The sequence below is a fragment of the Parasteatoda tepidariorum genome, chromosome 3 (genome assembly GCF_043381705.1).
Source record: "Parasteatoda tepidariorum isolate YZ-2023 chromosome 3, CAS_Ptep_4.0, whole genome shotgun sequence".
NCBI classification, from domain to species: domain Eukaryota; kingdom Metazoa; phylum Arthropoda; class Arachnida; order Araneae; family Theridiidae; genus Parasteatoda; species Parasteatoda tepidariorum.
In genome coordinates, this window is record NC_092206.1 from 52,058,148 (window position 1) to 52,072,475 (window position 14,328).

Sequence of the window (14,328 nt, forward strand, 5' to 3'; positions counted from 1 at the left end):
AGATATATAGATAGATAGATAGATAGATAGATAGATAGATAGATAGATAGATAGATATTCACATTAATAAGCATAAGCAGTTGAATGCGGCAACAACGTTACTAAGTTAGAATACTTTATCGATTCAACTTAGACAAAAATATACTACGACAATTCTTTTTCATATCAAAATTTGAAATTGCAGTCTTTTTATTCGTTAAAAAAATAAAGATTTCAAACAAATGGAAGTATTTTCTTGATATAACGTCTGGGACTTCTTGGTAATGTACATACTTATGCGATAGTAATGTATTTTAAAGTAGGATTCTTTCTGTATACCTGTGTATTTAAACTAAAGTTTTAAGGAATAAAGTATACCCTATCTCGTGGTTTATATATTTCATCGAATGCTTTTTGTATGCTTTAAAATGCTTATTCCAAAATCTTATTAAAAAAATCACAGATATTCTATATTGGACAATAGATAAACAGAATTAAAATTACATTTTCCTTATGCATTTCTTTATCACTCGTTCTATTATTTAATAATTTGTACCTATCCCTAGCTTACAATTAACATTTTGAATACTTTTAATAATTTATAAAGTTAACAATTTAATAGCTTTTATTTATAAATTGTTTTACATTAAAGTAAAATTTCTAATAGTATACTATTGTTTTCTAGGATAAAGATAGAAAAGTGAAAATACAAGTCATTCAAAACTCAAACCTAAAAAGGGCTCTTAAAATAGCCGGCTGTTCAACTCCTGAACCTCAAGCTTATCAAACTGCAGAAGACATTGTCAGCAAACATAAGGGTAATTAATAATGAAATTAGTCATTATGATCTCCTAGAGTTGTATAAGCCTTTAGTTTACAGCATGTTCTTATCTTAAAAATAATTATTTTTTCAAATCATTGAAAGCATTTGAGAAAAGAATATGAGAGTTAAAATATCAGGAGTATATAGAGTTATAATATGAAAATATAGAGAGGTTGTTGACGTATGCCTGTTTAGGCAGAGGGGGTGCGATTGTTCTTGTCTTCCAGTGGCGCCATCTATGGCCAAGAATTCGACTTCTGCCACACCATACGTCACACCCGTTTATAGGGCGGACCCATTCATACATCCATTCATTCATCTGCAGATCGTAATTTTGACCTAAATCAGAGAACGATCGATCTCCAATCCAGTATCCCTAGAGATATTGATTTGTTATGGGAACATGGAGAACTTTTGCAACTCGACAGATTTTACGTGCATCAGTCACAAATATAGATTTGTTGCTGACGTATGCCTGTTTAGGCAGAGGGGGTGCGATTGTTCTTGCTTTACAGTGGCGCCATCTATGGCCAAGAATTCGACTTCTGCCACACCATACGTCGCACCCGTTTATAGGGCAGACCCATTCATACATCCATTCATTCATTCACAGATCGTAATTTTGACCTGAATCAGAGAACGATCGATCTCCAATCCAGTACCCCCAGAGGTATTGATTTGTTATGGGAACATGGAGGAATTTTTGCAACTCGACAGATTTAACGTGCATCAGTCACTTTACTACCCGGAGAGTCTTCGGTCGGCGTTGTTCGAGCCCACAAACTCTCAGACATGGCCCCAGCTTCCTACCGACCAGGCTTTCCCAGCAAAATATAGAGTTAAAATCTAAAATTATCTATTTAATAAGCAATTTCAGATTAAGCGTATTTAACAAGTTACATTTATGACTTTCGTTTTTTATTGTTGTTGAATTACGGGTAAGCTGTTTAGTTAGTTATTTTAGTTAGAAAGTAAATAACTAACTAGAGCTTAATCATTTTCACATTTAGCTAAAGTTATATACATTTAGAAAATTTCCATTTAGAGAGTGACTGCAAATTTATTGTTGCTTATTCCATGAGGTAAATATTTTCAAACACTTTATTTTGTTTGTACCGAAGCATAAAAGTAAAATAGGGTGCGAAATTGCTTTATTTTATGAATAAGTTGTATATTCTATCATTTAATTTTGATAAATATTAAGGCATCATATGGAATTATTATATGGAATAATTAAGATTCTGATTTTAAAAAGAAGGGACATAATTATCTATTATTTATAGAAATCGCAAGTATGGCAACTTTTATTTTGCAATATTTTCATTTCCGGATTGTTGAGCTATTGCACACATAGCTAGGTAATTCTTGTCCCTCACGTGCTGTTTTAGCTAATTAATGTTTTTTTGATTTATAGCTTTAGATGAATTGTTAAAATTGCATTCTTTAAAATGATGTAAGAAATTGTATACTACCTTACAATTTAAAATTTTTTTTCGTCTATTATTAAATAAAATTACAAAAAATAATAAATATTTATTGAAAATATAATAAAATTATAAATAAATATTATATTTTCCCTGGAATTAACTTTAAATAAATGAATTTTAAAATTTTGTGCAAAATTATTTCAATTCTCCTAAAAAGTTAAAATAAGCAAACAACGTTAATATGACGGAATAAGCAAACAACTTTGAGGAGAACAAACATTCATGAAATTATAGAGATTTTATTTCTAAGATTGCGACTACCCCCTATATTTTTGGGATTGGAAATCTGAATCCATCATAAAAAAAGGTATGTTCATTGATAGAAATTCCGTGTTTATGTCTGATTTCGTAACTTGAAGTATCATCTGTACAAATTAACTAGCATATTTAAAAACACCCTTTAGAACCTTAAGATTAAGTCTTAGAACGTGAAGATCCGATCATTAGATCAGAAGTTATTCTGAGTTGTCCAGCCATTTATTGTGCATTGTACATATATATTTAAAATATTTATTATCAAAATAAATTAATATTCTTAGTAACACTAGCATGAATATGCGCATTCTAGTTCAACTGTAAATGACAAATGTTAACTCAAACAATAAAAAACAAATCAACGAGAGTCAGCAAGTGAATGCCAAATGGTGAGAAAAGAATACAAGACACAAACCCAGAGGAATGCAATGCTTTCTGCTGTAGAAATTACCCTCAATAGTCCCATTCTCAAAGACAATTGTAATTTAGAGTCTGTAATTTTAATACGTGTACCATTTAATTTGAAAACGTGATGGGTATTACAATTTTTAATCACATTCTTAAAATATTGTTTGACAAGCAGGCTTGCCTGTGTGGCAAGTGGCATTAGAAACAACAAAAACAACAGATATTGTTTGAAAGATTAGTTCAAGCATGAAATTAAAATCCCTTTTTGAAGCATTGAAGTATTTTATCTATATCACATCTATTTCATCTGCATCCATCATAATATCCACTGTTTAAACAGCCTATCCAGAAGAAATCATATTACTTTTAGCTTTTACAGAGAGAATATTTTCTTCGAATGTATTCAAAATGTAACAATATGCTCCAGACATTTCAATTCGGGTTTTAAACTGTCATGGGTACATAAATAAAAATAATTCAATAATGTCTTATTTTCAATTGAATGTCCTTTTAAATTCGTTTTATTTTTGAATTCATGTATTGAAAGGTTAAGGAATTTATTTCTTTAAGCAAAAAAATAAAAATATCAGACAGTCAAACGTAAAATGCAATTTCCTTATCAAATAAATGAATCAAAATTGAAAATTCAACATGATTTTCTCATCACAAAATAAAGAAAAAAAAACAAAATTGATGCGAAGAAGACTTCCCTTTTTTCAAACTTATTGAAATCATCACAAATTATTGAGTTATTAGAGTCAGTACTTAATTTTTAGTGCAATATTAAGCATATAAAACTTACCTTTTTTTCTAAACTTAAAGTTCAAAATAATACTCCTGATGAAGTATGATAATAAACTTTTGACAAAAATGAAAAATAAAAGCATCCAAGCAGTTTTCATCTACAAATGAATTGACAGTTAAAGTTCGGCTTAAAAAAATTCCCGATTTTAGCTGTTGCATAAGAAAAACCCCGAAATATTTTAACTTTATCAGCAAACTTCACGTGGATGATTTTGACTTGAAGAAAAACGTTTGTAGAGAAAAATACAAATAAAAAGAAGGAAGAAACAATGATTGAATTCATTTAAACCAAAAAACACTATTGTCAGATACGCCAACCTATCCAAACAAAACACCACTTAAAATATGCAAGAAGACTTAAATTCAAGGGCTGCATGCAATTGGTTTAAATCGGGTTTAAAGTTGATTTTTAGACCCATTGATAACCTTCAGCTAGCACCAGAGTTACTTTAACTGATATTAATTACCTTTGAGATATCCAGAATACTGTTAATTCTTGCCTCTGCTGAATATCCTAAAAATAACACTTTATAACTTTGAAAAATGAATATATACTCTTTTAAATATTTATTATTTTGTGCTTTTAAATTAACTTTTTTTTAAATATTAGAATAAAATAACATTAAATGAATTTTTACACGAATTCACTGTGAGGACGTTTAAATTTACTATTAATAATATATCTGCATACATAGTAATTTTTTTTGGGATTTTTATCTCTACTTTATGATAAAAACTTAATAAGTTAAATTTTTTAAATTTATTAAAAAAAACAAATTAAGAATTGAAATAAGTAAAAAGTGTTATAAATTAAAAATAATAATATATACGTTATAAAAAGGCTTATTTCTTTGTTTTCTTTTAGATGTAGATCAGTTACTTTCGAATATTGAAGAATTGGCATCTGTTCTTGAAGATATGCGCCAGAGCATCGAAGCTCAGGTAGTATTTCGTATGTGTTATTTCATTAAATAATTTCTCTAAAGCCTTAACATAAGTTCTTAATGAAGAAAATGTTTTTCGGAAAGAGTTAATAAGTTTAAGTATTCGAAAATTATTTTTTATTCTTAGACTGAAGCAGTTTATTGTTTCATCTGAAGTACTCGATTTCAAATTCAGCATCTGTTATTTTAGCTCGTTTTAAGTTATACGCATAGTTTTTATTATGATAGTGTAGATCAATTTTTGAATTATTTTTTCTACTTTTTTATCAAAAAATAAGCTTTTAAATCTCTTTATATCACTTCAAATTTCTAATTATACATGCAATATAAAATAACTTAAAATATGCCAAACATCGCAATTCTTGCAAAATCTGCTTCATTGGTTAAAAAATATGAATGGGCCTTTTTTAACTAAAACAAGCGTTTACGATAATAAATAAAGTGTTTACAAGAGTTACAAACAAATGTTTAGTAAAAAAATATAGCTTATCAAACTGGACAGATTTGAGTTATCTCAAATCATACTAATATTGTTAAAATTTTCAACTATTCAAATAAGTTCATAATAAGTAATTTTCATTTTTACCAAACAGCATGGCAATTAAACCATTTTCTGTTGTTAATTTTATAAAAAATCATTACCAAAGCTCTACGGTAAAAGTTACCATAATTTTTAGTGTTCCCATGGAGCCAGAAAACTGTTAAATTTTACCGAATTCGGGAAATTTGGGCCATACTTTTTTCTCATTATAGGAATAACATCAAAGAAATATTTAAACTAATGTTAAAATATTTTCAAATAAGTTTATCTTTATAACACACATAAAATGCTAAGTAAAAGAAAATTTTTAGTATTCTAAAGACATTTGCTTCTGCTACTGAACCTTTTTCAAAAATGTTTCTTTCAATTGAGGCTAGAAATGAATTGATTAGAGCACCAGATGGCAGAGCTCTTCGCGTCTTTCAACAATGAATCCTGATATAAAGGACAAATTTGAAATCATTGCATATGCACAATATCCTCTCAGAGTAATTCCGAGTGCAATACAAAGACTCGTCATTCGAATACAAATCTAGGCACTTGCGTTCCAAAACTGCATTACCCATAAACAATTTATCTTTGTTTCCCACATTTGAAAATATATTAAATGAAGAATATAGAAGAATCTCTAACGAAAACTTCTATCTCAACTATTTTTTATTGTTAAATTATACCTACATTATCTTCTAAAAATATGTAAATAATCGTTAGTAAAGTGCATTTATGAAAATAAATTTCAAACGTTTTATCTAGAAAAATGTTTCGAAATATATGTTTGCTACTTAGTTATACAGGATGCAAAAAATATCTCAATTTATCGAAATTCTGAAAAAGAGACTTTGACTAAGTATAAATATTAATTTTTTTATTTAAATTATACCGCTTTTCTTTCAAAATGCAACAATACGATACAAGACTGCTCCTTAACCGCTTAAAAATAAACAGTTTATAACTGAAATCTTTAAAATCTGTTAATAATAATTTAAAATTTACTAAAGTTTATAAAAGTTTGTGACAATGAAATCTTTTATCCAATGTATATGTTATAAACAGTTAATAAGTTTTTATAATCATGATATGTGATACTTAACAGAAATTACGTCGAATATTTCCCTAAAGGGAGTAATAATTAATTTTCAAGTAATTAAAGAAAAATAAATTTTCTAGTAATTAAAATTTACTTTCTAATTAGGCAGAATACTTTGACTGTATTTTATTTAACATTTTCGTTTTTGAAAGATTATTGCATAAACAGCAATAACAGTTACAGCAATTACGAATGTGATAGTCGTTTAAAAAATTATCTTTTCATCTATGTTTTAATCCCAAAATGATAAAACTTTTTTTCATTTCAATAGACGAAAGAAACAAAACTTTTAAGAAATACATTGGAGCGATGTGAAATGTGTCATGGTAAGTAATTTCAATATTTTTTATTTTAGTCTTACTTGCATATTTTTTATTAATATTAAGTTTGATTTTTAAAATATAAAAGAAATATCAGTTCTACAAAATTATAACAAACTATTTTGTAGGTTTTTTACACACGTAATTTGAAATAAAACAATATGACTAAACTTATGCAAGCAGCATTATTTGAAAATATATGTCAAAAAAGCTCCTTAATGTTCAAGCACTTACAAGTATCAATTCTCTATGAAAAGTTTAACTAATGAACCTCTGATTTTTATCATAATATTTATTTTTTAATTCCAATAATAACACTTTTTTCAAGTATTATCATGTGATAAATATGTATTACTTATTTCCGTGATTTTTTTTAACTCATTTACTTAAAATTTACATTTCTTTTAATCCTTTTTTCAAGAAAGACACTAATTATTTTTTTTCCTTACAATAGATTAGTAAGGAAATCTTTAATTCTCAAAATAGAATAAAACCGCATGAGAAATTTTAATTACTGAACTATAAAAAACATTCATTTTCGATGACTAAGGCAAACCCAGTTTACCAAAATACGTTTGCATATAGAATTTTCCGTTTAGTTTTGCCCTTCGCCAAATCGTTTAAATTTAACTAATATAGCTTATATCAGTGCATTTAAATTGATTTTCGATAAGTATCTAAACAATGGAGTTTTACATTATAATGTGTGCTGACAGCTTTCCAATTACAGTTTTTAATTAAATTTTAACCTGAGTAGCCCGGAAATGCGATATTGTTATTTTCCCGCTTTCAATCATTTCAAAATATTCGATTTTGTTGCAAAAATTATTGAATTAAGAAAAACATATTTTTTAGCATTAATTCATGTCTGAAAAGAGCATGAATTTGCGCATCAGGTGGTTCATTGGGGGAGGGGCTAGTTAAGTTATACTTTTTACAGTTACCATAACCACTTAAATTTATTTTAATTCTCATAAACAACGTATTTGGGTAAAAATTTAATTAAAAAAATAAAATTTCTTGCGCAAGGAGCTTTTCGGTTACCAACAATTAAAAACCATACTTTTGGCTAAACTAATAACGAAGAAAATAATAAAACTAATTATTATTTTCTTCGAAAACTTTGTGCCCAGATTGCGACTAACGCTATTAATATTCTGTTAAAAATTGAAAATGTTCGAATAAAAATTGCACCCTTTTGTTTTTAATGTCATTTGTCCCCTTAAGTTGGGTTACCAATTTCCATACATACTTTTAAATTTGATTGGTTATTCTATAATAAACAAAATATACTTGAAATCTTAGTTATAAACAAGTTTTATCCATACATATCTATTTCATTAATTTAAAAACAGTAAATTTTTTTTCAATACCAGTTATATAGCCTCTAACTTTCATCCAAAAAAATAAATACATGACATATTTTATTTTATAACCGTAATTGAACAGCCGACCCAATTTTTTGGGATTACGACTCCCAATGTTCAACTCCTTAACCTTGATATTTTAAACCCTATACAGAAGACAAGGGAACTCCTGGAACATGTATTGAGAGAAATCCGCCTTCATAGAGGACTTTTTGAGGGAACTGACCCACATTTGCGTTACAGGGAGAGGAAAACCACGAAAACCTCCGGATGGCATGGGAACTCTAACCCATGATCTTTCCACCACTGAGGATATTTTACATTAGCTCGGTGGTCGGTGTAAGCTGGGTGCCGAGTTCGTATCGACCAGTCATCGCTGAGATTCGAACCCGGCTTACCCCACTGGAAGGCAAATGCTTCATTACCCGAGCCACTACGGCCCATTAAAACATATTTAAACCTTTTTCAAATATTGTATTAATGTCCTCTCAAAGGTATTGCTATAAATTACTGCACTCCTGAGTTATATACCGTTGACCACCTAGTACAATCAATATCTCTCGAAATATAATTAATATTAATCTTATACCCCTTAAGGAAAATGCAAAAGGCTTGCTCATTATCGCGTTCGTAGTTGATTTCGGAATATCATTCTGTTCTAGTGCACAAGCTTTGTCGTGACAATCCGTGTTACCCTGGAGTGGATTGTGTTGATTCTGCTGATGGATATCGCTGCGGAGAGTGCCCAAGAGAATTCAAAGGAGATGGAGTGAAGTGTGAAAAAGATATCAATTGCAATGATAGACCCTGCTATAAAGGTAGTCATATTAAATATATTAAATACACCTGAATTGCAATGGAATAGATTTTGCTGTTTTATTCTAGCAATGTGGGAGAACTAATCTGGATATTTCTATTCCAAACTGAAAGTAAGGTTTTGTTGAAGGACTGTATAGGGTGCAAAAAAGTACTGAATAATATTTTTAGGAAAACTAATAAAAATTGTTAGGTGTTTTTTAAACAAATTATAATTTCAAAATTTTAATTACAGGAGAAACATGAAATGAATTGGGTGAAATGGATTAATTTAAAACTTATTTCTGCTTATTGCGTATTATAATTATGTGGAAAATATCTGAATCCCATTTTTAAAAAAAAATGCTGCCTCATCCAGCTTTAAATAAACTCACCTCAAATTGTGGGAAGGACAAATTTTTGCTCTAATATTTCACAAAAATGCAATTTTTAATGAGATTTGTTAAGTTTGATAAAGCGGTTTTTTGATATTGCATTCAAGTTGCGAATATGTACATTACTTTTGTTTCATGTAAATGCACTTCAGGATTTGCAGACTCAATGTTTTTTTTTGTATAAAAACATCTAGCAAATTGTGTTTAGAGACATAAAGATGTTCTTAATAGAACACAGTAAGTAAATTAGGACGAATATATATTGCTCTCAAAGTTCGATTTATGAAAGCATTCATTGATGACTGCATTTCTTAAGGTGAGCCTTCATAAGCTATAATAACTAAAATTCGATGTATGAAAGCATTGAACGAGTGAAAATTTCAATATTTGAAAGCATTGATTGTTTACTGCATTTCTTAAAATAAGCCTTCAAAAACTACATTCTTTGAATTTTGTGTCATTAATTGTTCTTTTTTTATAAGTTCACATTATCTTCAGCGTCTCTATTTCTGATATTCTTTTTAACAAAGCAGGAATGGCTTTTTTCAGCGTATTTCCATGCTGTTCGAGATAAAAAAAAGAGTTGCGTACTTCAACTCCTGGTTACAAAATACCCAGTTTTAAATTTCTGAGAAAAAAAATTTCAGGGCAATTTTTTATACTCGATTGGAATGTTGATAACTTATTGTGCAATCACTGTGAAATTGAAATTATTTCACCAAAAGAACGTGGTTCTCATTTGAGCTTTTGTTCGGGCCTCAAAACTCGGCGCACGTCCTCGTCCACAGTATAATTTGTTTTTCGTTTTTATCATATGATTTATTTATTTTTTGTGTGGTTATTACACTCTTTAAATCGATTGTTTTATTTAAAACTTCAAAACGCTTGTTATAAAATTAAACAATTCTGTTCTGTACAAACAATAGCATCAAAATAAATTCAATTAATATAATAGTAGTAAATTCAGAAATTAAAAGTTGCCCTGCATTGTTAGTACAAGAAAGAATGGCATATTGCCGTATTCTTTTTAAGGAAATATTTCGAAGTTTAAAATAATCAAAAACACTGCAAAAATACAATATGCTGAATCATTTCTCTTAGAATGGTCTAACACAGTTCTTCCATTGATGTCGGTGGTTTATTGAGCGAAAAATTTCTTAGTAGGAATAAGTTTTCCCACACTGATTTCTATATTGTTTTGATTGGTATCAACATAAAATTAATAAAAGCCATAAAGGTATTGTTTTCCTATAAATATTTCTGTATCTCTTATTTAAAGGTATCTGCCTGTACTCTACCGTGCAATTGAATAAACAACCTAAGTGCTTGACAACCGAGAAAGTGACCGAGACACTTGACAACTTTTCTTCTTCTATTTCTAATAAAAACTAAAATAGATTTTCAAAAACCTGATAAAACGAATTTCATTTTTGGATTTTTTTTAAATGTGAAGTATAAGATGCCAAATAAAGATAAAGATGCCTTATAAAGATGCCAAATATATAAAAATCTCAATTTTTTATTTTTTGACGCTTACGTTGATTTTTTTCAATTGCACCGCAGCACTTCTATTATTACGTTTTTGAATTTGACTGTTTTCTACACTAAGAATTATTATTGTTATTAGTAGTAGTAGTATTACATAATTCTCTGCTACACTTTAAGATAAAATTATTTAAATCGTTTCTTATCTTATTAATCATTTTACTTTTTTTCTTCAAATTACATTATCATTCTATTATATGGTACAGTTAAGGAGATAGCCGGGATAGCCTGGTCGGTAGGGCGCTGGGCCCATGTCCGAGAGTTTGTGGGTTCGAACCCCACCGGCCGAAGACTCTCCGTGTAGTAAATTGACTGACGCACGTTAAATCTGTCGAGTCGCAAAAGTCCTCCATGTTCCCATAACAAATCAATACTTCTGGGGTTACTGGATTGGAGATCGATCGTTCTCTGATTCAGGTCAAAATTACGATCTGTGGATGAATGAATGGATGTATGAATGGGTCCTCCCTATAAACGGGTAAGACGTATGGTGTGGCAGAAGTCGAATTCTTGGCCATAGATGGCCCCACTGGAAAACAAGAACTATCGCACCCCCTCTGCCTAAAAACATCAGGCATACGTCAACAGTTAAAGAGATTCGTTAAATGAGAATATAATGATCAACTGCATGCATGCAAAAATTTTATTTAAAATATTCATCAGTTTGGCAAGCGGAAACGGAAACTACGATTGTGAACTCTCCAAATTTGTTATAACTATATACTTTTAGATTTTAAGTATTATTTTAAGAAGTGATTGCTTAGAAAAATTTCTTATGTTCACGAATAGATCTTAATAGAATCATAATAGAAATATTTGAATGTGAGAAAGGGGGGAGGTGCACAAACGTAAGAAAACGTAATTCTTTTTAGTACATGTATTTTTAGTACATTTATTTTTAGTGAATAACTTCATCTTTCGTAGAAAAACTGTTTTATGGCATGAAACAACAATTATTGTGAACCAATCATTGGAGTTGGTGTGCAGTAGCAAACAGCCCAATTTGTAAAGCATGTAATCAATAGGAATATTTCCTTTTAATAGCTTCTTCTGTTTCCCAAACAATAACCATCTCGCCAAATTTGAAAAGAACCTTAAATTTTTTACATTGTACATAATGATTTTGTCGCAACAATTTCGTTGGAAACATTTAATTTATTTCCCTTTTTGTAAATAATAAACTGAAATACTTCTTTTTTTTTAATTAGGTGTGAAATGCTTTAATGTTAATAAAGGATACAGATGTGGTACTTGCCCACCAGGTTACACAGGGGATGGTAAAAACTGCACACAAGTGAATCGATGCTTAGAAAATCCATGTTGGGCAGATGTTCCATGTTACAACGTTGAAAAAGATCCCGGATACATTTGTGGACCCTGTCCTCAAGGATTTTCAGGAAACGGTACATTCTGTGAAATTCTTGGTGAGGTAAGACAAACGTTAAACCTGAATCGAGGTTTAATATGAGTTTAAATTTGTTGAACCATATTTATGCCTACTTTTGAGTTAATTAAATAAAAGAATGTACATAAGAAATAACTCGATGCAGTGTTAGGCTAAACATTAACAAAATAAATTTTAAACTTTGAAAATATTTTTTGAATACCTTTCACAACTGGTGTTTTCTTTTTTTAATTTTAAAACATTATGCGTTTTTGGACTTTCAAACATTTTTAATAAAGAAAAAAAAATCAAGTATAAGAAATATTTTCCAACAAAATTTATAACAGGATCAAAACATTTTTAAAAATCACAGTTTTCACAGGTTATAAGTTAACGTTATATAAAACTCTTTAAAAGAGATGGAGTTTTAAATAAAAAGTAGCATGAAAAAATCAACTTTAGTATGAAATGTATAGTCAATCAATATTTTTATAGGATTTCATCGAGTTCGATTATTTAAAAATGTATTTATATTTGATTACTCTCTTGAAAGAAATATAACAATATCAACAGCAACAGCAAAAATAAAGTGGAATCATGCTTATATTGTTCTCTTAGTTCCTTTTTAGTTATAAACACTGCTCATCTTAATTGAAGTAAGAGCCCATCATATTTTTGACTTATTTAACAATTGACAATTTTTATTTAATAAATTTGTTACTTTGTAAATGCAATTTAAATATACCAACATTTTTTGTTTAAAATAAAAACTTATTTTAAAAGTTTAAAAGATATTCAACTCTATATTTAAAAAAGACGAAAAGATTTTAATGCCATTCAAACGAAGCTGAATATCTTCACCATGGTTCCTTATTCGAGATGTGCAGCAGTGAGGTCACATTTTTAGTACTCTCTATTTTGTCTCCCAGTGCACAGTTTTTACAGTGTTTTATTTCCCAAATTCCTAAATTAATAGTTATCAAAAGCATTTTTTTACACAAATTCAATATCGCATGTCCTCAATCTCTATACCTACTTCTGCCAGTCTCTTCTTAGTGGAAATTCTATTAGAAATCGAAACAAGATGCTCCAAAAATGACCAGCACGTAAATAAAAAACGGAAAACAATTTACTTCATTCTGCTTAGGAAATTAGTTTATCTGACATTTTTTTAATTAGTTACGAAGTTTGTTCACAGATTGCCCTGCCACCTTAAAAAAAAGTGTAAAACTATTTTTCTAATAACCAACTTTTCTTATGGCAACAAAGTTGTGTAATGTCAGTACAAAATTAACAGACCCTATTGTTGCAAATGTTACGGTTAAAATAGTCTGACATGCATTAGTACGCATAGTTTTTCCAATCAGTTGCCCCTTCTATTAGCAAATTACTAATTTTAAAATATTATAAAAAAATATACAGTTTCTTTTTTTAAATAGTAACAAAACCGCACATTTTTATTTCCCTCGAATTTTTATTAGTATATTTTGTTTTAAATCACCTCTTCTTTTAGGGGACATACAATAAACAGATGACATACAATAAACAGATGAACTTCACTTCTTGAGAATGAAACATCGCGATGCAAGTCTAAATCCAAGGAACTTTTAAACATGCAATTGCATGTTTAAAAATTCAGTTAAATTTTACTTATATTATAATATTTTATATTATTTTTAAAAATATAAAGAAAAACGTCCCGCTAACTTTTGCGTTGCAAAGAAGGTTGCCTAGTATTGTCTAACAGCAGCTTCGTTCATAGAAACAAGCTAACAAAGTTTAAAAACATCATTTTGATCAAAATATTCTAAAATATATCTTAACGTAGTAAAAAAATCTATGACTAAATTTAAAATCAAAAACATTGAACATTTTTAAAAATTCGTTACATTTACGATCTAATTAAATTTAGAAAAAAACGCTTTGTATAACTATTTTATCATACCTGGCTTTAAAATATTCTAGTTTCGTATTTCCCGTAAAAAATTATTTTTTCTTATTAAATTCTTTCAAGATTTATTTTAGAGTTTGAAATGAAACCGAACCATAACCAATTAATGTGTTTCATGAATCCATTTATTTTTAATATCTATGAAAAGTTTTGTTGTTACTTCAGTTCAATCTTTTTCAATTATATCTGAGAATGATTAATTTCAACTCTTATAGAAACATGAAAAATAAATGAATTGGCTGT

At 28.8% G+C, this 14,328-nt stretch overlaps 1 protein-coding gene across 6 annotated transcripts in view; it reads left to right on the plus strand.

Moving 5' to 3' along the window:
- LOC107441317 (thrombospondin-4) overlaps positions 1-14,328 on the plus strand; it is a 195,437-nt gene that overhangs the window by 177,742 nt on the left and 3,367 nt on the right. For 5 of the 6 annotated variants that reach the window (XM_071179153.1, XM_071179154.1, XM_071179157.1 and 2 more), the window contains exons 4-8: positions 665-797; positions 4,622-4,698; positions 6,600-6,654; positions 8,678-8,833; positions 11,959-12,179. In XM_071179153.1, coding sequence (XP_071035254.1) covers positions 665-797; positions 4,622-4,698; positions 6,600-6,654; positions 8,678-8,833; positions 11,959-12,179 — 642 coding nt within the window. The remainder of the gene's footprint in view (positions 1-664; positions 798-4,621; positions 4,699-6,599; positions 6,655-8,677; positions 8,834-11,958; positions 12,180-14,328) is intronic. The other variant, XM_071179156.1, reaches the window with a different exon arrangement.